The sequence below is a fragment of the Ictidomys tridecemlineatus genome, chromosome 5 (assembly GCF_052094955.1).
Source record: "Ictidomys tridecemlineatus isolate mIctTri1 chromosome 5, mIctTri1.hap1, whole genome shotgun sequence".
Classification (NCBI taxonomy): domain Eukaryota; kingdom Metazoa; phylum Chordata; class Mammalia; order Rodentia; family Sciuridae; genus Ictidomys; species Ictidomys tridecemlineatus.
In genome coordinates this window covers 32273104-32299402 of record NC_135481.1, presented here as the reverse complement: position 1 = coordinate 32299402, position 26299 = coordinate 32273104, and the positions used below count along the sequence as shown (strand labels likewise).

General features: G+C 35.6%; 2 protein-coding genes across 6 annotated transcripts in view; both read right to left on the bottom strand.

Moving 5' to 3' along the window:
* Cep152 (centrosomal protein 152) overlaps positions 1-13622 on the bottom strand; it is an 80789-nt gene extending 67167 nt beyond the window's left edge. The window contains exons 1-7 of one of the 4 annotated variants that reach the window (XM_013357650.4): positions 13521-13610; positions 12980-13208; positions 7993-8086; positions 2296-2399; positions 1994-2066; positions 1634-1912; positions 417-579 (exon numbers count right to left, since the gene is read on the bottom strand). In XM_013357650.4, coding sequence (XP_013213104.2) covers positions 417-579; positions 1634-1912; positions 1994-2066; positions 2296-2399; positions 7993-8079 — 706 coding nt within the window. In that variant the 5' untranslated portion in view covers positions 8080-8086; positions 12980-13208; positions 13521-13610. The other 3 variants (XM_040274992.2, XM_040274991.2, XM_040274990.2) reach the window with 3 other exon arrangements.
* A 9040-nt stretch (positions 13623-22662) lies between these two features.
* The window catches only part of Shc4 (SHC adaptor protein 4), a 128971-nt gene continuing 125334 nt past the window's right edge, over positions 22663-26299 (bottom strand). Inside the window, exon 12 of one of the 2 annotated variants that reach the window (XM_040274722.2) lies at positions 22663-22983. In XM_040274722.2, coding sequence (XP_040130656.1) covers positions 22930-22983 — 54 coding nt within the window. In that variant the 3' untranslated portion in view covers positions 22663-22929. Of the gene's footprint in view, positions 25601-26299 lie in introns of both variants that reach the window. The other variant, XM_005316542.3, reaches the window with a different exon arrangement.

Below are 26299 nucleotides of genomic sequence, written 5' to 3'. Positions count from 1 at the left end.
TTAAGCACCCTGGGTTCAATCCCCAATACAAAATTTAAAAAATATATTTTTTCCTTCTTTTAACTTTTTAATTATGTAAAATTTCAAAAATATGAGAGCAGAAAGAATAGCATAATGAACCCACATACACCCGTTTCCCAGGAACAGTCAACAATTATGAATTCATGGCAAGTTTTGCTTCATCTATACTCCTACCCAACACATTGTTCTGAAGTAAGTTCTAGACTTTCTATCGTTTATTCACAAATACTTCAGTATAGAGCTTTAAAAATAAAGACTCTTTGAAATATCAACCACAGAAGTTCTACTGTCATGCTTAAAAAAAATAATAATTCTTGAATATGCTCAAATATCCACTCAGTGTTCAAAACTTCCCAATTATGTTATTTAGAAATAACTGTAAATGTAATACCTACTTTCACTAGCTCCTAGGAATTGTTGTTGCAGGCCTTCAAGTGTGTCACTTCCTGCTATTTCCTGGACTGGAAAGTTATCCTGGACAGAAGATTGATAAGGTTTATATTTCACTTTATATGGCGCCAAAGCTTGACAACTGGGACCTTGTGATGAACCAAATTGCTATTATAAGATGACAAATGAAATGAACAATTAGGATTTGGCCTTCTCTTCCAAAATTCTCTCAATTAGACACCTTAATTTTATGCTATAGAAGCTAATTATGGTATCATTACAAATTTTTTTATAGACATCTCTGCTCAAAAACAGTGCTTATTGTTATTGAATACTTCATTGTACTTTTGAACACAATTATTGTATAATTTTGTAAATAAAACTCAAATCCCAATGAAATTATACACAAATATTTTATTACAAATGATTTAGATGATTTCAACATCTAGAGAATATAAAAATGCACATAATAACAAGAATATGTGATATAATGCCTTATACATAATAAATATTCAATAGTTGTGGAATGAGTAACATTGTCCAGAAATAGAATTGAGAAAAAATAGCCACCTTAATTGGACCAAAAAAAATCATCCTGTCATTGAGTGACACAGAATAGCAATTAGCAAAGTGAGGCATTTGTTGTCATTGGAAAATTCTATGAAGCAAAGCAACTAACTGTATCCTGAGGTCTTACTTCATTAAACTTGCTCACAGTAAAAACAAAGTGTGTTAATTCATCCTGTCTACTACTATAACACCACACAAAACAGGCATTAGCTTTGAAGTGTTTGACTTAAAATTTGTTATAAGAGTAGCAAGCAAGAAAATTGAGGAAACCAAATGCTGTAATCTATAAAATTACTCCTTTAAACCCTATTATCAAAACACCTAAACATAACTTTTAACTGAAGCACACTGAAATAGCAGAGCCAGAAGCAGCAGTGCAGGACAGTTATTCTATAGCATACTTCACTTTTAATGTTTAAATAACTGTTTCCAAAAAGCTCCTATTTTAAACTTTTGATTTAAGATCATAATTGCATTTGATTGTAAACAGAAGATAGCATGACTAATTCAGCTGAATATTTGTACCCTCAGAAATTCTTGTAGTTAAAATAAATCATCTTACCATCGAATTTACATGCATTTCTTAAACACATGCATACATCATGCAAATGCATGTACACACAAATTCTTAAAAGTCAAATTCTTACAATACCTGAAAATGGTTCCTCTGAGGATCAGAAAATTTAACTACACTGGTTGGTTGGTTATTAAATTCCTGCTTCTGACCACTGGTATAAGGCCTGAAGTTTTCAGGAAGGCAATACAAATCAGTCTGTTCATTTTTGCTTGGAGGACTATAGCCACTCCCACCTTCATCTCCATCTTCTTTGAGATGGTACTCAGGATGTTGGTCTTCAGTTTTATTTTGATTCTCTTCCCAGCCATTGCCACTTTTTTCTCCAATATATAAGCCCTGAATTTCATTATAGTGCTATTAGATGACAGAGTAAAATAAAAGCTCTAAAATCTATTCCCACCCTCATTCACAGTCATGATCACACCAGATACTTACATTTATACTTTGAGATTTGGGCAGAATTTGATGCTTGTTCCAGTTCATCTCCAATTGCTCAGAAGGATGCAGTCTTGAGAAAAATCAATACTCTAGATTTAAAGCCTATCATTTATTTAGATATAAACACAGAGAACCCAAAGATTCTTATATTTGTTTTTTCCCCATCAACTTTTACCCAAAGATTTAAGAATTAAGTCAACAATTTTTACAATTGCTTACATTATTATTACCAGCAAGAACCAAAAAAAAAAAAATACATAAAATGCAACATGCAAGGAAAAGTGATTTTAGGTCCTTACTCTTCCTCTGTGCCGTCCATACTACAGTCTGAGAAGTGAAGTTCAGGGGAGGAGAGCTCATCATCCAGCATATCATGAGGAAGGTCGGTGAGCAATTGCTGCAACTGAGTCAGAAAAGACCACATCAGTATCACTGACTAAACCCAAGATGCCAACCAAAGCTGCCTTGGAACAGCAAGTGACAAGCCATGGAGGTTTAATTCTTCCATTTAACTAATTTCTTAAATTCCACATGAATTATGTTCATCATTTCACTTAAGGAAACAGAAATGCATAATATCAGGATTTATGTTAGAAGGCTTTACTTTTTTCTACAAAGGTCTTAGATTTTAAAATACACACATTACAGCAGATTGAAAAACTTTTTTATATAAATATAGCAAGTCATAATAATGGCATAATCACTGTATTATATTGTCAAAGGGAAGACTTGCATTGCAGAGTCCTGTTTTGCCCCTTTTTGGACCTTGGAGACTTGATAATCAGACATCCCACAGGGAATCTGAGTTGCCAGATGCACTTTGCCTAGGTGGTAAGAACAGCAGCAGCAGGTGGCCTAAAAGTCCATAAGCTCCCACAATGTGAGAGAAACCCTGTTGGGAGTAATTAATTAGTAGTCAGTTATATAATTCCAGTAATGAAAAGATATACAATACTCTGGACTATAATAAGACATTTGAGTAAAAAGAGGGCCAGAAGATTCTGGCTTTCTACAATAGCATTCTCAAAAGCAGAATACCAACATAAAATAATCTGACTTTGCTTTCCAATTTTATTCTAGGAAAGTTTTCTTCTTAACATTCTGCCTACATGAACTAGATAGATAAAATAGATCCATTCAAGTTTCGAGATAAATTGTGATAAAAAGAAAAATTTGTCGAATTTCAAGATGGGTAATTGTCTTTCTTCATGTCCCAACACAGTGTGTTAAAATTTGTAACAATTAGAAGATTCAAATATTATGTGACTAAACAGTTTGTAAGGGGACTGCTTATAATGACTTGTTTTTAAGAAATTAAGCACCAGTTAACAAGTTGACTAAGTCCCTCCAAAGTGCATAATTCAATCCCATAAAATTGTGTAATGAGTGACTTTTAAAGACATTAAATACTCTATAAAACCTTGGAGAAAAAAATGAGATGTTCTTTGGTTTATGGCAGGTTTTTGTTTCTTTTTTGCTTTTGTTTTCCACTTTCTCTGTCACTAGTATAAAAAAAAATGGAACGTAGCTGCAGTTCATATCTGAGTATTGGGTTTAGAATTTTTTTTACAATCTTTCTTAAAACATTCGGTAAAAACGAAAATAAATATATTCTTAGGAAAGCTCTGAAAAGAATGTTCCAAATTGTTAACGAGGTTATGGTGAAATAAAATTTGGAAATGAGAATGGACTATGTGAAGTAGACAAAGTAGATACTTTCTTATTTCCATGTATATTTCTGATATTCCTGAATTTAAAAAAAAAAGTTTTCTCAGTGAATTTGATTGGTTAAAGATGAAACAAAAGAAAAATGCATTTCAATGAAAAGTTGTCTTCACCTTTAAATCTGCTTAATACTAATATTAACAACCAAATCCTTGCCTATCTGCTCATGCAGGGTAGTTGAAAAATCAATTTGCCACTTTAGTGATAGACACATCAGAGTTGATTAAAAATTATAAAGAATAAAAAAAAACACACTACAAACAAAACACATCAATATATAAGAATATTACTTGCCTCAAGTGAAAGGTAGCAAAACCATGCTATCAAGACAATGTACTGGGGAAAAAATAAATATCTAAGATGTCTTTCAAAAGTAGCCCAATCTGTTCTGTCCGAACTAAGCATCGCTGCTTTATGGAAAAACACTACCTCACATGTTACACAAGAGAAAATAACAATAAAATCAATTTTTCATATTTACATCAAGTAAGGATTCCTGAACAGAAAGAATATTTTCTTCTAAACCTTTAGTGAGGTGCAAGTACATGGCCTTATAAATCAGGGGAACCTTGCCAAAGACATTGGAACCATTCATTTCCCCCTGCCTCACAAAGACAGAAATAGCTACATAATAATTAAGCAGTTATTGTTGTTTTCTTTGTGATATCACAAAATTGGCATCCATGGAAGAAAATTAAGTTGAGTGTGAGAAATCAGCTGATCAAAATGCTTCTGGATCCATAGATTAACTTGCTAACCAGAAAACTCAGCCCTTGGGGCTGGGGTTCTGGCTTAGTGATAGAGAGCTTGCCTAGAAAGCATGAGGCGCTGGGTTCGATCCTCAGCACCACATAACAATAAATAAATAATAATTAAAGCTATTTAAAAAAACAAAACTCATCCGTGTAGTATCTAGAGTCTTATATTTTTACATATATGCTAATATTTTTAAACAATTTAGTTCATCTTCAAAAAATTCCTCCATCAAGTTCTTTGATATGGCTGGATCCTCCTCCTTACCTTCTATAACTTTCAGGACAGAGAGAAATGAAATGAGATGAAGTCCTTCTAATAAGGTCATTCAGGAACAAAATCCCACCCTCAACATCTCCATTGCTCAGGATCAAAGTGTGCCCTCCTCCTATCCACTGTCAAATAGATTTTGCTTTTGGTCATTAAACCTTGTGTCACCAAACACAAAATTGCCATATTGACCTATCCATGATAACAAATAGAGAATTTTAGAAACTAAATTTTCCTCATTTAGATCTGCTACCTTCCAAATACATACTGAAGGACAAAATTACAATCCTTATAAATGACAAAATTTAATCCCTCATTAATTTCAAATTCAACAGACTGTTTTTGTGACTGCAAGTAACAATCTTCTCAGTGGAATATAATTGTCTATCGACAATTATAAATTAAATTAGTAATTTAAGAGGTACTTCCCCTAGAAAAAAGAGAATATGTTATTGTTAAAGCTTCTACTAAAACACATTCTAAATCATTCTATAAACTCCTCTTCCATTATTACTTCATGTTTATTTCATAAAAAGAAAAAGAGGGCATTTAACTCAAAGAATTTCATCAACAACTTCTGTTCAGGAGTGAATGTAAAACAGACAATATGTCAGCCCTTTGTTAGGATTTTCCACTTAAATTGACTAAACAGACTGTCTTCAGAGCCTATAATCCCCTGGTATTCATGAAAGCAGAAGTTCTCAGATGACAAACCATACAATACATTTTCTCCCAAAAGAAAAACAACAAATGGAGTAACCAACAGTCATCTACCCTTGGAGCAGGCAACCTGGCAAGTGCACTTCTGAAGAGATTCTGGTATTTTTTTAAATGAATTATAAAATAAAGCTTTCATGGATACACACTAAGCAGATCTATTTTAATCAAAGAACCAAGTTTAAAACATACTTTAAAAAGGTCCAATATGGGAATGATAAAGGGCCAGAATAACTTGGCAGCTATATCTTTAGTTTATGAATTATGCTATGTTCAGATGCAAGGTGTGGGGGAAGCATTTCATCAGCTAAACTAAATTCCATAGTATAAGTAGGGGAGACCTGGTCTAGGTTGCTGTATCTCTGAAAGAGAAGCATTTATTAGACAAGTATGAGCCACACTGTAGATGGTGCATAATAGTATTGTAGGCCAAGAGCAATCATTGGAGTTCCTCCATGTCAAGTTTTTCATTTTAAAGGCAAGCAGCAAACCAAGGTCCAGAAAACATGAAGGGCAAGCCAGGGAAACACAGGTCAAGGGCAGAGCTGGAACCTACAGTCTGAATCTCCCCATTTCCACTGTCCTCTTATTCAATATGACATGAAGTTGGTTACTGGATGACACTATTTCTACCTGTTTGTATACAATTAAGTTTCAACCCAGACAGTGATCATTCAATATTCCTTTAAAGATACCTGTATAGCATTGGGAAAAACTCACAAGACACAATCCAGATAAAGTATAAGAAATGGATTTAAAAAATATATATATATATATAATATCAAGACACAACCATTTGCTTCTTGAGCTATCTTGGGGAATGACAAGAAAATCTCACTAAATAAATCAAATAATATGGAATGTAAATAAACACTAGGCCCCTCTAGTGGAAACAAAATATTAAAATGTTTCTATAACTACATAAAAGCAAGGCAGTTAAAATGTGGAAAAGGTACTGATTAGAAAATCTACCTCTAAAACACACAATTCCAAGCTCAATGAAACTTTATTATTCTATTAGAGAAGTACCAATATAAATACTAAGAGGACCCACAGCAGCATTACCAGGTTCAAAGTTCTGTCTGCTACCTACTACTTAAATCACCTCCCTTTTTACCAAGATCACTTTCAATATATATATATATATATATATATATATATATATATATATATATATATATATATATATTATCATTAAATGAGCCATCATGAGCATTTATCTTGACAGCACACATTACTAAGTTATTTCTGCCCCAAACTATCAGCTCCAGAATATATATATGTACATACATATGTAATTGTACTATCTGGAACAAAAAATTATCACAGAGCTACTTCTGGTGACATTGCAGAAAATACATGTATACTTCAACAGACAGTGACAATCTCAAATGACAATCTACCTTAAGCTGTGGCTTTATCAATAGATGCTTATAACAACCATTCTTATCTCAAGCATAACCACAAGCATATCTGTAATAATTGTGAAATCACACTGTAGGTAACTTTAGGTGAAAGGCATTTTGTAAAGTCACATTGTTACATTATGGACGAGTTAATAAAAGAGCTTTTGAATTCTTCTTTTGTGGCCCAGCTTTAAATATTTTAGGCAAATGTATATAAGTAAACATTTGCCTAAAATATTCTGAATGAGGTCTACTGAATAGCAAGGACAACTACAACAGCAACTCTCAAATGGTACACCAAAAAATTAAGCTCCAGTAAGTTGTGAAGAATATGAATAATGTGCAACAATTAACTGATATGAATACTGACATGATACCATGTTGCCATATATACCGTACACCAGAGGTACAGCAATTTAAAAATTATTATGGTGCCTTACTTTTCTATAAAATGATTGAAGGCTTTTGTCCCAAATATGAGTCTATTCGTGGTAGTCTGTGGTTTGAGATTCCATTTGCTGTAAGTGTCCTCTGACTATTGAGTCACTTATTTATGAAGTCCTTTCCTTTTCTGAAGACTAAATGCACTTTCTCCAACTGATCTTCAATGCAAACAATGGAGGGAACAGAAATGGCAAAAGCAAGATCATAATTGTAACAGCTGATCAAATGATATGGAGATTGGATTTGAGAATGGCCTATTCCCTGAGTAACCAGTGATACACCGCACTTACTCAAATTACTTTATTTGGTTATTTACTTGTTTACTGTCTGCCACTCATCTGTAAACGTCCTGAAGACTCCATTTTCTGTTCCGAGCACAGAAACTTGGCCTCTCCTTCCACAGCCAGTCATTGTCTCCTAAACAAAAATTCTTAAAGAATTGAACTATTTATCTGATGGCAACACTAAGTTGTGTTTTATTCTTCTCTCAAAGAAGGAAGCATTCCACTTATCTACCTTCTTAGGTCCAAGTAGCCTTCAGGTTTTAGGATTTTGTTGTATTGTTGTTTTTGTTTTTAAGAATTATAAATCCCTTCAAAATTACACAAGATGATATAATTTTTATCATTAAGTACAAATTGTTAAAGATTGGGCCTAGAGTCCTTTTTGTGAGTAACTCACCTCTTTTTCCCTTTCATAATCTTCTTTGTCGTATTCTTCCTCTTCATTTTGTGGCGGTAGTGCCACACTGCCAAAGTCTAATGACATGGTCCTCCTATGGGAAGGGGAAGATATTTTATAGCCAATAAAATCTCCCCAGAACAAAACTACATAATAAAACTGCCATACCCCAGGTCAAAAGACAACAGGTTGGGAGAAAATATGTGTAACTCATGTATGATAAACAGTATTACAAATATAAAGAGAGCTCTTACAAATTAATTCTGATCCATAGAAAATATCTGCATGCATCAATTCAAAAAATTTTAAATGCAAATAGGTAATAAAAGTACAAATAATTTTTTAATGGCCTGAAAAGTATAATTTAACACAGAATTTTTGCTTGAGCAAAAAAGTAAAATAATGATAATGATATAGAAGAGTGCCAAACACAAAAATCTTATTAACAAGTTCAAACAAAACTTTCAAGTTGATGTAAGGCACAGGTAGTAATTTTCTTCATTCTTTGAACAACACAAATCCAAATTTCATACTTTACAAAAAGTGAGTTCCTAAATCCTGAGTTAATATTGCTACCCAGAAACCACTACAATCTGCTAACATTATAGAGTACACAACAGAAATCTAAGTGTTAAATGTTCTGCTTGTAAACTTGATACAATCAGGTTCCAGCAAAATACTAAGGAAAGATAGATGGGAAACCAGAAGCTATGCCACTTCGAGGTTCCAATTCCAAAAGCAACAGCAAAAGCTCTCTGAGGAACAGTCACTACTGTGTGGCAGAAGCAACAACTAGAGATGCATTTTTGACTACTCACACTTAAAAAGACTGTTGATTATTAAATTATACTTAAGGATCCTGACACTATATCTAGAATTCCCAGAATTTCAAAACTCTGAACAATTCTGACCAAAAAAAGTAACCAGGTATCATCCATTACCTGGCCTAATATGGTCCACCACTCAGTCCAGTGCTCTTCATGCCAATGAAATGCACTTTGATGTGAGTCTGAGCCACAACTCACTCACTACACCCTTCAGGCTCTAAACTATCATTAAACTGGAATTCAAATAAAAAGCACAGAGACCCAGCAATCGAAATGCATTTTCTATACAGAATTTATCTTCCTTAGCTTGGTGTGGTAGTACAAGCCTGTAATCCCAGCTACTCAGGATGCTGAGGCAGGAGAATCTCAAGTTCAAGACAAACCTGAGCAACTTGGTAAGACTCTGTTCAAAATAAAAGAAAAGTCACGGGGAGTATAGCTCAGGGACAGAGCACTAGCCTAGCATGGGCAAAGCCCTAGATTCAATCCCCAGGAAGGAAGAAAGGAAGGAAAAAAAGAAAAAAATTATCAAGTAAGAAAAAATATTTAACTCCCTGTGTTATGAGTTGAGAATTATATCACAACAGTCCAACACCAAAAGATATTCCATTTCATCAAACCTAAGGTACCCTTAATTATATGATGATAATTCCATTTGTACTATTACAAAAAAAAGCAGTCAATTAAATTATGACACATCATACTTTGTGGATATTAAAATGTGAAAATAAAATGTGCACTTCAGAATATGGCATTAACACAAATATGAATTTCCACACTGAAAATTCCCATATACCTATTTGTTATTGTTGTTTATTTATTGTTGTTTTTTGGCCAGCCTCTAATTTCCAGCCCACCTTCTCATTCTTTCTTCTCTTGGTACCTGCATCCAAAACCTTTTTAATCAACTTTTATCAACTTGAACTTTTCATGCCAAGTTTAACCTTCCCAGCATCTGCTCCTTAGGCCAACCATACTTACTCCTTTCTACTCTTGTGCCAGGACTAGAGGGAGAAGGAAAATAAGCACTCTTTCACTAAGAGGAAAACTATATGCTTGAGGAATCTAAATTCTTGTCTTCACCTAGCACCTACAAGAATTCTCTTATGTACCAGCCTAAGATTAAGATCTGGATATGGTAACAAGCCTACAATGTAGTTGAAAGGGTGAGAGGAAAACACATAATCTCCTGTTTCTACGATTTATTTCACTCCTGCAAGTAGATATCAAGACTACAGTATATACAGATAATTAAAATCCCAGCCCAGGTAAACTATCACCATAAAGAGATCAGATTAAGCTGGCCCTTAAAGATAACCATGAATCCTTGCTGCTTCTAAATTCTGCTTACTATATTCCCCGCTTCTTCTTTCATTTAACTACAAGTACAACCCAGAATATAAATTTGGATTAATTTCTCCTATATTAGAAAAAGAAGAGAGGGGTTTTCCCCCAACCTTTATTAATTGGTCATTAATTGAAGTTGAATATTGAAAAGGAACTTTGAAGGTTACAAGAGCCTATTGTTAAATAAAGGAACAATATTAAATACTGAACTACTTTTTCTCAGGAAATAGATTAATTCTACAATGTGTTTTTAAAGTGAAGAGAATAAAAGACAAAACTGCATTTTCTTAAAATGATATTTTAAGTCTAAACCATGCCATTAGTATCTGAAAAGACCAAATCTCCCCCGCTGGGGAAGAAAAGGTATAAATAAGATTTCCTTCTAAAAAGTGCAAACTATCAGAGACCTTAAGAGACAATTTTTGGCATAAAGAGAAATCTGATCAACTTAATGAGGTTTTAAAAAAAGATTAAAAGGAAATTAGTATTTTTACTAAAATAACTGAAATTTAAAAGTAAAAATGTTTTTCTTTGACACTTTAATCATCACTAATAATCACTATCAGAGACTTTACTATAATATTCAGAATAAAAGACTATATTAAATACACATACTCTTAGCATGATAGTAAATCCAGAAACCATAAGGAAAAAAATTGATTGAAAACCTAACCACAGAATGAGTATAAAGCAAAAGATATAATTAATAAATATTAAGTATCAAAAAAATGCAATACTAACAAAGTCAGAAAAAAATTATGAGAAAAATATTTGCAAAACAAGGTCTTAACAGATCATTTTTGCAAGAAAATGAGAAAAAGGCAACTCAATTTTAAAATGGGCAGTGACATGATGTAAATAACATGTTAGTGCTAGTTAATTTGAAAAAAGTGCAGAACTCATGAAGAATTCAAAGAAGTGTCATTTAATCAACAAAATGCCATTTTCAATCACTGTATTGAAAAAAATCTCAAAGTGTGTAACACCTAATATTGGTTATTGTGTATGGCTCATAAATTGCTGGCAAAAATATAAACTGCTAAAACCATTTTGAAAATTATCAATTAATATATTTTAAATGAACATTTACAAAATTAAAAATTACTTTTGAATTAATTTGGCAATACTATACCACTAGTAAAATAAAAAATATTGCTATATTTATTGACTTAAAAGACAGACCATTTAAAAAAAATTAACATGAAGAAGTACACATATGCTTTTTAAAAAATATCGTAATCCAGTTAAGATTTTCATCCTAAAATAGAAAACTTTTCCTGAATCCATTAACAAGATATATAAAATAAATATCTGTTCTTTTCTTAGGTTAGACAGTTCTCTGACACAGTTATCTAATCGAACACTCACTTTGTTGTCCCTGGTTATATTTTCTTTGCCCTCCTTGCAACAAGAAGAAAAACAGTATGTGTTTAGTTGGGCTAAAGGTTACAAAGCAAAAGTACTTTTTTTTTTTTAACTCAATGAACAAACTAAGCACCCTAAAGGCAGAATTAAAATATATCTGCCAGGTTGCAGTTGTAGCTCAGTGGCAGAGTGCTTGCCTAGCATGGGGGTTGATCCTCTGCACACATAAAAATAAACAAAGGCATTCTGTCTCTTTACAACTATTAAAAAAAATTTTTTTTAAATGTATCTGCTCCTTGGTCATAGTAGGCACACAAGTGTTTGCTAAATTAATAGAATATATGCATGATACCTATTGGAATTCATTATTTTAATAAAATTGTATTGAACATTACTGTGTGCCAGAATATATCCTATATGCACCTAAGATATGGCACCTACCAGTCAAGGGGAACTCACTCTCTTAGGGAGACAATGCTGCAAACTAACAATTACAATGATACATTGTAATAAATTCTATCAAAGGGGAAAATACAAAGCACATAACATGTCTAACAAGAAAGGAAGGTTTAAAGAGGTTTTACAGAAAAAACAGGCTTTGATCAGAAATAGATCTCAAAGAACACAATATGGTGTAAGTGGCTGAAGAATGAGGGAACCCATTCAGACAACTTGGGCTCAATTTTGGCTCTTCTATTTATCAGCTGTGCAATCTTAAACTGCCACCATTCCTTCATTAATGAAATGAGGGTAAAAACAGTATTCTAAGAAAAGGTGAATGTACAACCTGCATAATACTTCAAATAATACAACCTCCTCTGGGATGAAAATGGTGGTAATCTCTGCCAGATGCCTTCCCAAATCTTACCACCACCACCCCATGAAATTAGTCACTTCTTTGCACTTTCAGACAGCATTTCTCAATACTTTGCTTATGGCTTCACCTTCAGCCTCTCTTATTCAGTTGAATGCAATCATCTGTAAACTGCCTGGTATCATGGATGTATATGGTGAAAATCAGCTTAAATCAAACTCCAGTTCTTGAGTACAAGATAGAAAGGGTTAGGTGCCCCAGAACTGGTTATAAGAATTGCCCTGGAAGTTAGAAAATTCTACTTCCTTGCTTACCTGCTAACTTCCCTTCTAGAATGGAAATAGCCAGAGCATACTAACCTGCTGTAGACCTGCAACACCTGGCTATAAAGGCCTCTTCATTCAACAATTTACCAAGCATTGTTCAAGTTTACAAAGGACATGGTGGGAAAAACAAAATGAACAAGTGATGACAATATCTGTTTTCAACATTGTGTTCAGTACTAATGACAGCAGCTTGGACACATCAATTCAAGATAAGCAGAGGAAGAAGAGAGTGATCCTAATGCACAGAAGGCACCCACAGGCTGAATTAATACATAAATGCATGGCCTTGCATAAATGAATGACCTTACCAAAGAACTCGGTTGGGCGTCAGCCACAGGACATCAAACAGGTAGGTATCACGAGATCAAAAGCTGCACCGACGGATCCCAGGAAGCCTAGGTTGCTAGCTTTGGGTGCCAGCGTCACTCGTACAGGGTCAACACGCGTGCACAGAGCACCCACTGTGAGCCAGGCGGGGCACCAAGGTGACCACCGGTGGGGGTCCTCAGGGAAGAGTCTCCAGGCTACTCCAGCAGGCTGGAAAGGAGACGAGGAGAGCTTCCCAGATACCACTTCTAAGTAGGATCTTGGGAGACTAAAGAGGTCTCAATGACACTAAAAAGTCAAAAGCTGAACCCCGTAACCCGCGGGCAGGCCACCACTGCACGATTTGGGGAGGGGGCAGGTCAGCCCGGCGGAAGCTTTAACCAAATCCCAAGAACCCCGCAACCCCTCCAAACCAAACCCCAAGCTCGGTTGCGAAGCAAAATTCACCGGAGGCCACAGACGCTGTCACCGCGGGGGAACTCTAGCCCCTGCCGAAGACCAACTTCTAGCAAACCCCCTTACCTTGATTCTAACCCGCTGGCTCCTTCCTAGTCACAAACAAACCCACGGAGCCGGAGGTTCTTGAAGAGCAGCCGCCTCCTTCAATCACCCGCTAGAATTTCGCCTGGTGGGCGGGGCCCGGCCGGTTCGGGGCCGGGCGAGGAGGCGGAGGTCTCCGCCTTCCTCAAGCTTGGTTGAGAGGTCCCCCTGCAGTTGCAAGAGCATGGCTGTTTGAAGCGGGCGCCAGAGGTGGCGGGAAGTTCCCCCTGTGCTCCTATTGGTTAATTAATGAGCCAATTACCAAAGCGTTGACTCTGGATGGGTGGGCTTATCGGTTGCCTAGAGACGCCAGAGCGCCCAGCTTGAGTCCTTCGGATGCACTGGCTCCCTGAGCCGGCTCTCACATTTGGTGCGGAAGGGCGCTGGGGGGTGTCAGAGGGGAGGCGGGGGCGGGGGTAGTGGGACGGCTTCTTGTGTTTCGCGTTCTTTCCACACCTACACCCCAGTGACCCCGCTGCTGCACAGAGTCCCTGTTTTCCCACCCAAATCTTCTTGCCTTAAAAAGTTTTTGCATTTCACTCTTTTGTCCTCTAAGGTGCTATCACCAGCCTTTGTTGTTTTACTTTGTCTTCTAGCTTAGAAATTCCTGCCTTGTTAAAATCTGTGTTTCATTAATTACTGGTAATATGGCTCATTTTCCCATATTTGTTCACTATGTACTTGAATTCCCTTGGGTATGAATGTTGTCGTCATTTAAATATATGTTAACCGATCCTTTAAGACAGCACCTCCAAGTATTCAGTAAAGCCTGATACTGGTATCTGCCTTCTCTGGTTAGAAGAGTTCCAGTGAATACAAAAGAGTCAGTGACAGCAGATTCACATATAATTTTAACCCTCTCCAATATGTATGGAATAAAACGGTTGCACAAAGCTCTTTGTAATCTGGCTAGTTTTCCTTTACCACCTCACCACTCAAACCCTGTGATGCCTACAATGACCCCTGAAACTTCATCAATTAGCATAAGGTCTGGCACAAAATGGTTATTTACTCCATAGTGACAGAATGCATAAAATCACAAGGTGAGCTACCAATAGTTCCCAGAGTGCTTTTGTTTTGCTCAAACTGTTTCTTTCACTTGCATTGCCCTACCTTGCTTATCCATCTACTTGTCTCCAAGAGAGTGAATACCTCCTCTGACGACTTTCATTACCTTCGCTTGGCAGAAATTATCTTTCCCACCTCTGTACACAGTGTGGATGGGTGGGCAACCTATAAGCCCACCCTTCCAGAGTCAACTCATCCTTTCATGAGATACAATGCCTCTATTACAATCAGTTTGTGTGTGTGTGTGTGTGTGTGTGTGTGTGTGTGTGTGTTTCACTCAGAACAATGTTACTTGAGGTACTTATTTACTCTGCTTCCTGGGCATCTATTAGCATGCTTCACCACCCCCTGATAGCCACTCAAGACAGTTGTGTTAAATTGTGTTAAGTGAATAAATTAATAAATGAACAAATAAAGACTTTATAGACCAGAAAAAGCAAATAAAAGACATCCAGGTAAATGGCATTTGTTGAACCTGAGCCATGGTATCTGTTAATGAGAACTAGACTGCAGCACTTTTCCACCAAAGTCAATTAGTAAACTAATGTATCTTGTGTCCTGTGCTCAGGGTTAGACAGAATGCTTAATCAAGAATGCTAAGTGATCCCTGCCCACAAACAGCTGTTTCTTACAAAGACAAAAGCATAAAATATGCAAGGGGGATAGCACATATGGAGGCAGTGTTTATAATTTCTTACATAGTCATACAGTTTTGTAAGCCCTTTCACAGGCATTATCTCATTTGGGTGCTCATGATTTTAATATTATCCCCTTTATAGTTGAAGAAACTTACATTGAAAAATTAAGTGACTTATTAGGGGGCCATACAGCTAATAGGAGACAGAATTTGAACCTAGGTCCTTTATCTCTAAATCCAGAGCTTATCACTATATACAAAATATATTAGTGAGATTAACACACAATTGATAAAAGGTGCAGAATAAAGAATAAATCAAAATCCTCTGCCTTTAAAAATGGATTTTAGAGAATTTGTGATTATATGATAATTAATAACATTTTCTTTAGCTGCCTATCCTGTTTAAGTCCCGACAAGGTGCTTGAATATAAAGTATAAGGCAGAACCCCTATCTTCAAGATACCAACACTGTTTGGGGAACAAGATCCTCACATAGAAAGACAAATGATAACATGAACAAGGAAAACATTAAGTTTAATAGGAGTAGAACAGGCAATAATTCTGAGGGAAAGTGAATATTTAAGGATCTGTCAAGGAAGGTTCCAGGAGGAAGAGGAGGAGAGACCTTAGCAGGCAAGTTGATTAGCATTGTGAGTGCATTGTGAAGCCTGGAACACTTATCTGAAAATAGGAATGATAATATCAGCTTTGCAGGATCATGGGAAAGATACAATGAGGAAAAAATATGTGAAAGAGCTTTTAAAATGTAAAAACCCTAAAGATTTTTTTTTCTATTCTGTTTCCACATCCTATGACTTATTGGATTAGAGCACACATTGGGGTCTGAGGCAGTAAGGAATAACCAGGAAGGTACAACTGCCACAACCTAAATACTAAGGTGTTCTGGAAGCAGTGCAGAGAAAGACAAGGATAACAGAAACTTATGAAATAAGGCAAAGGAGAAGTCTATGCAAAGGATGTGGTTTTATGCAAACAGAACAAAACTAGGAAGCACCAGAGACAGAAACAGGAGTGCTTGGAAAGAACTGAGGAAGATCAGACCATTATTTGTAGCCCATTCATTCAACAATTCTTTTTGAGCATCTACTTTGTGCCAAGCACTATTCTAGAGGCTTAACATTGACATATTTTTCTAGAATCTCTCATGCTCACAACCATTGTGACCTCAGCACCATCCCTACACACACACCATCCCCAGCTCTGGCCATACCTTATTAGATCAAGGGTGAGAATCAGACCCAATCTGAGCCAATCAAATTCCTTTACCAGATAACTGAAATAGGACTTCACGAAAAAAGTAAGGTAGCAGCCTTCCAGAAGAGAAGCAGTCTCTTATTACACTTGTATTTCATGGGAAATAGGCTGCCTCTATAGCTTTGTCATGCAGGTGGCAGAGCCAAGACTGAAGATCATGAACTTCTACCACTGAAAGCCATGGATTTGCCTAATTCCTGTACTATCAGAAGCCTGCTAGTTCAGCTTTTCCCTGGATTCAGAGATACTTGAACTTAAAATTAAAATGGCTTTCTAATTGAGCTGGCTTGGGTATTGGCTTGGGCAATACTATTGCCCCCAAATGCATGTCTATCTGGAACCTAAGACTAACTTTATTTAGAAATAAGTTCTTTAAAGATTTAATTAGTTGATTTCAGGTGATAATGGATTAGAGTAGCCCCTAAATCTAATGACTGGTGTCCTTGGAAGGAGAGAGGACACAAACCACAAGAAGAGATCCATGTTAAGATGGAGGCAGAACTGGAGTTATATTGCCATGGGCAAGGAACACCAGGGCCACCAGATACTGGAAAAAAGCAAGAATTTTTTCCCCCTAACGTCTGGAGAAAGTGTAGGCTCTTACAACAGCTTGATTTCAAATTTCTACCTTCCAGAGATGTGGGAGAATAAAATTATTAGTTTGTGATACTTTATTATGGGAGCCCTGCAAAATCAGTATATTCCTTGTATATAGCCAGTCATAACTAAGATGTATTTTTAATGATAGATTATACTTGGAAAGTCTAGACCAGTGATTCACCAAATGTGTTCCATAGCCCAAATACAGTGGCCACAAGGATCTCTCTGATGGGCCATTCAATGACACAAATGCCAAAGTCATTTATTAAGTTATCATGGGAAAATAATTTGCTAACTTATAGGCTTTTATTTTTTCACACATCCAGGAATCCACCAAACAAGATATCAAAGTTTGTTAATGTTTAGAATTCATAAATTTAAATGAGTATACTATTATCAGGTATATCAAGAATGATTATTCATAATTTATATGTACAACATTGTAAAGTCGCTGCTAATGCATACTTGAGGATAGCCAGAATTCCCACTTTTGGGAGAATGATTTTAATAGTGCTTTTCTTCAGGAGGTAATGGTTTTTAAGAGCCATTATTACAGCTTCTTAATTATTAACTATCTTTTTTGGCTTCATCAATATTCAGTAAGTTTGCTATGAGTCGTTTGGTTAATCCAACTCTGTGTACTGTTAACCAGTTTAAATTATTTACACTTTTCCTACAACATGACTTTAAAATAACACACATTTTAAAGTTCAAATCTTTATTACTAAAAATCTATAACCAAGGCATCCAATTCCTCTGAAATTGCTTCTACTTTATAAAATGTGCTATGAATCTCTTTTATTTAAATAACTCACAACATATTACCAAGGCAAGTGTGAAAAATTACTTGTTTATTTGAAAATGTATAGGGCTCTATTTTTTTTATCAAATCATATGAATTAGATCATATTTCTTTCTTAAAAGTAAATAAACAATTTCTATTGCTCTTTTCAGTTTTATATTGTCACAGAGTCCTTTTTTCCCAACTTAAAAAAAAAAAGGATGAAAATCATGGGACAACAGGTCTTTTGCTTCTTTAAGTTCTGAAAGGCCAATTGCTTGTATTTAATGTTTAATATTTCAATCACAACAAGATTTTTAATCAGAAAATCAGTAAAAGCTATTATAAGTGATGTGACCATTTTAAAAGGTCTGAATCTATAAGAATTATATTTGTGGAATACAAGTCCACCCAAATGCCAAGAGATGCTCAGACCATCCCACTTCTGTTTCTTGAAACACTCAGTAGGTTAAAAAAGAAGTCTCAAGACGAACTTATAAAACTAGTATATATTTTAACTGCTCACACAAGGCACTCAGTGTACACTAACAAAATACAATGATACCATTCATAAGAGTATTACAAGATTCATCAAAAATATTAATGCATTTTAATACTTACATGGGCCAGTAATGGGACACATGTTTAAAGTTGTTTGATACACATCTGTTTTAGGTCAGTTTAAAGAAGTGAATTTTGGGATGAAAATTCAGATGCAGATGATTTAAGGAAACACTTTCAGGCGAAATCAGTAAGGAAGTGAGGAAGAGGGACAGGAAAGGGCCAAGCAAGGGTGTGACTTCAGGAAAAATGCTGGGCCCCACCTGATCCCACATGGAATCCCCTAAGTGTAATCAGAGGCAAAGGACCTGAGATTTCACACTCTTGCACTAGTAAAGGTGGCAAGACAGCAACAGTGCAGGGAGTTAGAAGCAAAACACGTGGAAGTCAGGGAAGGGGTATACAAAATTATTGTGTTGTGGTCTATTTGACTCTTGAACTTGAGAAGAGTTTGTTTGATGAATGTAGATGCTCCATTGTTCAGAGCATATATATTTAAAATTGTTAAGTCTTGTTGTGTATGGTTCCCTTGAGCAGTATGTAGTGTCCTTCTTTATTATTTTTGATTGACTGTAGTTTGAAGTCTACTTTATTTGATGTGAGGATGGAAACCACTGCTTGCTTCCAGAGTCCATGTGAGTGGTATGATTTTTCCCAACCCTTCACCTTCAGTCTGTGGATGTCTTCTTATCAGATGAGTCTCTTAGAGGCAGTATATTGTTGGGTCTTTTTTTTTTTTTAATCCAATCTGCTAGTCTATATCTTTTGATTTATGAGTTTAGGCCATTAACAGTCAGGGTTATTATTGAGACATGATTTGTATTCCAAACCATTTTTGTTTATTTTTGGTATTTAATGTGACTAGGTTTCTCCTCTAATTAGATTTTCCTTTAGTATAATCTCTCCCTCTGCTGATTTTCATCATTGTTTTTCATTTCTTCTTCTTGGAATATTTTGCTGAGGATGTTCTATAGTGCAGTCTTTCTAGTTTTAAATTCTTTTAACGTTTATCATGGAAGATTTTTATTTCATCATCAAATCTAAAGCTTAGTTTTACTGGATATAAGATTCTTGGTTGGCATTCATTTTCTTTCAGAGCTTGGTATATGTTGTTCCATGATCTCCTGGCTTTGAAGGTCTGGGTTGAAAAATCTGCTGACATTCGAATTGGTCTCCCCCTATCTTATTCTTCTCTCTTGCGGCTTTTAAGATTCTATCCTTATTCTGTATGCTAGGCATTTTCATTTTAATGTTCCTTGGTGTAGATCTGTTGTAATTTTGTACATTTGGTATCCTGTAAGCCTCTTGTATTTGGTTTTCCAATTCGTTCTTCATGCTTGGAAATTTTTCTGATATTATCTCATTGAAGAGATCGTGCATTCCTTCTGTTTGAAACTCTGTGCCTTCCTCTATCCCAATAACATTTCAATTTGGTCTTTTGATGCTGTCCCATAATTCTTGGATGTTCTGTTAATGGTTTCTAACTATCTTCACTATGTAATCAACTTTATTTTCCAGATTTTTTTTCCAAGTGATCTAGTCTGTTGGTTATGCTTTCTATTGATTTTTTTATTTGATTTATTGTATCCTTCATTTCAAGGATTTCTTACTGGATTTTTTTCAGAGTCTCTCTTTCTTGAAGTAATCTTTTGCTACCTGTATCTGCTCTCTTATCTCATTGTTGGAGTGATCAATTTTTGCCTATATTTGCTCATTTAGGTCATTCTTTAATTCACAGATCATTTTAATTACGAACCTTCTGAACTCCTTCTCTGACATTTCATCAACTTTGCTGTTGGGTTGAAAATGGGTTCTGTTATTATAGTGTCCTGGTTTGTTTGGGGTACTTATTTTTTTCATGTTGTCTGTGTGTCTTCCTTTCTTGCAGTGTGGATCTGAGATATTACAGTTTCTTCCCTATATTCTTATAGTACCCATGCAGATTTTCTGTACCTCACCTTGATGTTGGGCTTCCAGACCTTGCTGGTGTCCCAAAATGAATGCTACTACATCCTGGATCTGGATCCTGCACAGGCCAGGGTGGGTGGTTCTGGGTCACCCAGCTGACCTCCTAGGGCAGTCTGCTGGTTGGAGGGATTGTTCTTCACCAGAGGCTAGGTTCTGGTAGGTGTCTGCTCTGCCTGGAGAGGGGTAGACTGGGCCTGCTGTGAGCCTGGGACCCACACAGGCTGGTGTGGGCCGATCTAGGCTGCTGGGCTTGACCTCCCTCCCGAGGTAGTGCGCCAGAGGCTAGGCTCTGGAAGGTGTCTGCCCAACTGGGGGAGAGGTGGACCAGGCCTGCTGTGAGCCTGGGATTCGTACAGGGCAGTGCGGATGGATCTGGGCGATTTTTCTTCTTGGGATTGTTAATGTGGTAGCTCATAGTCATCACTTTTCAAACACTGAACTAGCCTTGCATACCTGGAATGAATCTCACTATATGATTATTCTTATATATTGGGAATACTATGTGCTAACATTAAAGGATTTTTGCATCTATATTCACAAGGATATTGATATTTTTCTTTTTTTCACTTAGTCTGGTTTTAATGTCAGAGTAATATTTGCTTCAAAAAATGATGTTAACTCTTCTTTAAATGATTGAGTTTGTTCTTTTGAGAGAAATTGGTCTGTTTCTTCTTAGTTACCAAATTTACATGTGAGAATTGTGTGTAGCACTCCCTTATTTGGTCCTCCTTTGTAGGGTCTGTAGGCAAAACTCTCTTTCATTCCCACACTAATAAGGTTATTTGACCCATTAGTAAGACAATGAAATTACCTAAACTGGAGCAAGGAGAAGCAAGCTTATCAATGAAGGAAAAGCCCTATATATAAGTTCAGTGTTCTCTTTAATGTTCAAGAAGTGAATGCATAGCACTGATGTTAACTATTCTTTAAATGATTGAGTTCTCTATTAAAATTATCTAAAATTTCTTTTGGGGATAGTCTTATGGTTTTCTAGAAGAACAGAAACCAACAGAGGGTGGGGGGAGTGTGTGTGTGTGGGGTGTGTGTGTGTGTGTGTGTGTGTGTGTGTGTGTATACCCACACAAATGATTATAAAAGGGGAGCTACATGATCAAAAATTGGATAGTTCCACATCTGCATACTGGAGACCCAGAGGAACTAATAGCTGCTCAGTCCAAGAAGCTGGAGCCTCTGAATAAGAGGGAGCAATCATGTAGCCCCAACTGGAGATTGAAAGCCTAGAAGCTCCCTGGAGGATTGCCGGTGAGAGTTCATGTTGGAAGAGTAAAGGAGCTGGAGTCCAATGTTCCTGGGCCATGGCAGCAGCAATAGATGCACCCACTCAATAAAAATTGAGCTTGTACCCACACTTACTTCCTTTTTCTACTTTTTGTTCCATATGGTAACCCAGAGTATTGAACAGTGATACCAACAAACAAGGAGGGTATCCTCTTTATTTTTCTATCCCATGTGCCATGCTATGCCTATATGACTCTGGAAACATCTTCATAGACACACCGGAAATCTCTTAACTATAGGTATTTCCTAAGGATATCTCAATTCAATCAAGTTGATATTTGAGTACCATCACAGCTAAGTTTTTAATCATGAATTCAATTTTTCTTTATTGCTATTCAAACATCAGTTTCCTCTTGGGTGAATTGTGATAGCTTGTACTTTTGAAAGAAATCAGTCTGTTTCTTCTTAGTTATCAAATTTACATGTGAAAATTGTGTGTAGCATTCCCTTATTGCTCTTTCTTTGTAAGGTCCATAGGAAAACTCTCTTTTATTCCCACCCTAATAAGATTATTTGACCCATTAGTAAGACTATAAAATTACCTAAAAATGGAGCAAGGAGGAGCAAGCATATAAATAAAGGAAAAATCCCATCGTATATATAAGAATCTCAAAAAGATAAAAGTACCAATTCATTTCTAATACTAATATGTGTGTATTTAAATATTTTCCATAGATATAGAATGGTATGTTTCATATATATGTTCAACATAGTAAGAAATTATCTCATGTTGTAATCTATGTAGATCTATAATTCCAATCATAAAAAGTAGCAGAGTCAGATACATTGTTTTTCCTTATATAATTACAAGTAAGAAAATGGCAAAATTAGAAGAGGGGTTTTCAAGAAACAGGAAGGTCAAGGATCAAAAGTATATATGTTAAGACTTAAATGTATGTGAAATTGTTCTTAAGCAAAATAACCAACACTGAAAATACAGCTTATTCAGTTTTTATTAATAGTAAAAAGCTGACATTTTGCTGTGATTCATATATAGTTACCCAAACATTTATACATATTTCTCTGCAAATTAGCTTTGCCTTAATGACAAATTGAAACTTTCTCTGATGTTTTGAGAAGTCTGACCATTTCCCAAGTCTTCTGTGATGTATATGCTCCATTTATCCTTTCAGATTTTCTCTCTACTCTTTTGCATCCTCCTCTGTGTCTGAGGAGGCTAACTTTCAAGTCCTTCAGGAGGACTACATCAAGTCTTGTTCTGTCTTCAAGTTACTTAGACCAGGGGAGGATCTTATCTGGAATTCAGAGAGGGGGGGAAATATGTTAAAAATGCCCCTCTCTCTGTTGAGATATCAGGGCTGGTTGCATTCCTCCAGGATAGACCATAGCTCACAAAGGCAGCCCTTGCCCACAATTCTCTGGATTCTGTAACTGCTTCCTCTCTTTTTCTTTCCACTGGGCCCCAGAGCACTGAATTTTCCCTTGTGGTTTCCCTGTATTCTGCCCACATCTCAAATTACCCAATCTGAGCCATCTGCTTTGTACCAGGACCCTGATACATCCTACAAATGGTAAAGTTTTCCAATTCCCAAACACCAGGCATATATTGTCAGTTGTCACAAAGCAATAGTCATTTATTTCTTAAAAAAAATCATTTACAGATATTTATAAGTAAATAGGTTTTCACTATAAAATGGATGAAGAACGTGAGATTAAAATAGCATGCAGACATTTATTGTGTTTCTTTTACTATGCCTGTGGTATTTATAAATACAGTATTGCTTGCCTAATTGCTATGCCATTATAGTCAAATACTGCTTACCCACATGTACTGCTCACACGATTACTGCTATCTGTGTTCATTTGTATCAGGAACTTCTTGCTTCCCAGTCAACATTCTACTCAGAAGATTGAGTCCAACCACAGCCCTGCCCTGTCTCTGATAAAGGTGGTTAGATTACCCATAAATTTCTGTTATCTGTAGCATACTGATGCTCTTTATAAGGAAAAGTGATCAATAACTAAGATGTACAGAAAATTAATGAAAGATACATTATTTCCTAGTTGTAGAAAAAGAAATGAACCTACCTAAGAAATCAATGGCAACAGAAATAAAATCATAAGTCTTTCCATAACAATACTAGAGTTCATTATGTTTGGTTTCTGATGATTTCTATTTTAAAAAGTCTCCCATATTGAAAATTTACCAAATGTATCACAATCACAAATATTAGGTTATATCTACTTAGCCAAAATGAAACAGAGTTAAGGCAATTATTGAGATAATTCAGGATTAAACACACACTGCCATATCTATATATGCAAAGGCAAGTAAAGAACTGCAGTACATTTTTGCTAATGAAAGCAAACTAAATCCATTTGTACTACGTTGCCTATATTATTCTAAACTTTTACTGTCTTACACTAAAAGGTGTGGGGTCTGAACTATGTCAGTTATGCCATTTATCCTGAATATAGGCACAGACTAAAGGGAAAAAAACTTTTTTAACCTTGACCATACAGACTGTTTATCAATACTGACCTTTAACAAAGGAAAGACTTGCCTTTTATAGACTCATACTATGGTAGGACTAGACTCTCCTAGTCAAATTCCCTCATTTTATAAACAAGAAAATTGGAATTCAGATGAGTTTAGCAACTTACTCAAGGTCACAGTGATAAGTCCCAGCCTAATACTTATCCCTATATAATGCTTGATCTACTATTTCATTCAATGTTTTTACCCTTCTGCATTTTGTCTAACCATATCTAGAAAAGGTGCTAGGACATATGTAGGTACAAAACTATGATTCAGTGGCAGTAAGTCAAAAGATAATTTCCCTATATTTTCAAATTCTGTAGTTTCAAGAAGAAGGGAACCAATTTGAATATTGAATATGAAGAACAGTAGTTCTGGTTACCATCTTTTAAATCACATTTTATTTTTTTGGCAAGGAGGGTGAGAGAATAATGATAAATTAAAAAAATGACTGACAGATTTGGCCTCTTAAGTTTGTGGCATAATGTATAAAAACAGTCCAAATAGCAAAGATTGAGAAATATTAGGCCAAAGAATATAGATCCTTTACAACCTTTTAAACAGCAAGTGGGACAGACCAATGAAAAAGACTAACAGTTTCAGGGGCTTTTGACTTGACTCTATTGGCATAGACACAGTTTGAATTCAATGCCATATTTATTTTAACATCGCCATGAAAGATGCTACTAAGCAGAAAAATGAAATAACGTCAGTAACTATCAAGCAAATTGCTTCTTTTTTTTTTAGCAAGAAAAAACATTTTTGGCAAATGGTTCTGTAGTTATAGAACATGAAAACACCCAGAACTATCAGTCCATATAAAATGGACTATCTGCCCCACATGAAAACTTCCCCAAATTATCAAGTTAAAAGGCACATACACTGCCCCCGCAGTTCAAGTTGTCTTTAGAATGTGATATTTTAATTGTGCTTTTAGCTTGTTGTCAATGCAATATGACCTTAAAAAGTGACATCCGTGCATATGTATAATTTCTTTATAAATGAAGCAATCCTCTTCCTCTTCTCTGATTTTCATTTTCTGAAGATATATTACTAGTTTTTTGTTTTATAAAAGACTTTGTCCATGATGTTCTTGGAAATATGCACTTCACAGTTTGTGCTTTTTTTTTTTTTTAGGAACAAAGTTTGAATTTTTAATGTGGACTAACAAAAAATGGAGTTTCTTGAAATACCATTGTGATGATGTTTCAGTGTTGTCATTTCTTGGAATGCGAAAGTCCCGGATTACTATCTTTCCTCACTGGTTGTTTAAGGCTTACTTCACTTCCAGAAGAGATGATTGGCAAACTATTATCCATATGGTATCTGATAAGGTGGCCGACATTATCAAACACATGATCCTTGGTCCTCACCTTAAAGAGCAAGTATAAATATATTTAGGTTAAATAAGAGTACTTCTTCTGAAAGATATAGATAGTTGGGGTGGGGAAAGGAAAGCAAATAAATTGTGTAGTTTCAATAAGAAGGGAACCAATTTGAATTTTGAATATGAAGAATAGTACTTCTGATTACCATCTTTTAAATCATCTTTTATTTTTTTGGTAGAGAGGGTGAGAGAATAATGACAATAATGTGTGTTTTCCAGACCTATCCCTAAAGTAGTAATTTTGCTGAATAAAGTATAAAAATCACTTTTCAACTCTATTTTCCCTAATAAACAACTTTCTCATGTCTCATTACCTTTTTACAGAAACCATCCTACAGTGAAGAAATGGTAAGCACTTGTCACTCAATTCAAATTTGCAACCAGCCTCTTTGTGTTGTTATTATTTCATATACTCTATACTTTTGCCAATACTATAAATATTTAACTGATTTATATTCAAGAGTAAATCCCAGGATTAAATTTATCTTCCATTAAGCTGTGTGTTTTCATATTACCTTGTGTCTACAGGAAGAGAAGTCTGACCTCTCCTTGGAGGCTAAACACAAATTCTGTCTCCTCCAAGAAACCTCCTCAGACCTTTTTTTAATAGGCATTCATGTCTCCTTCCAGCAGACTTCATAAAGTAGCTGATTCATAAATATTTTTTGCACAGAACTTACGGTCT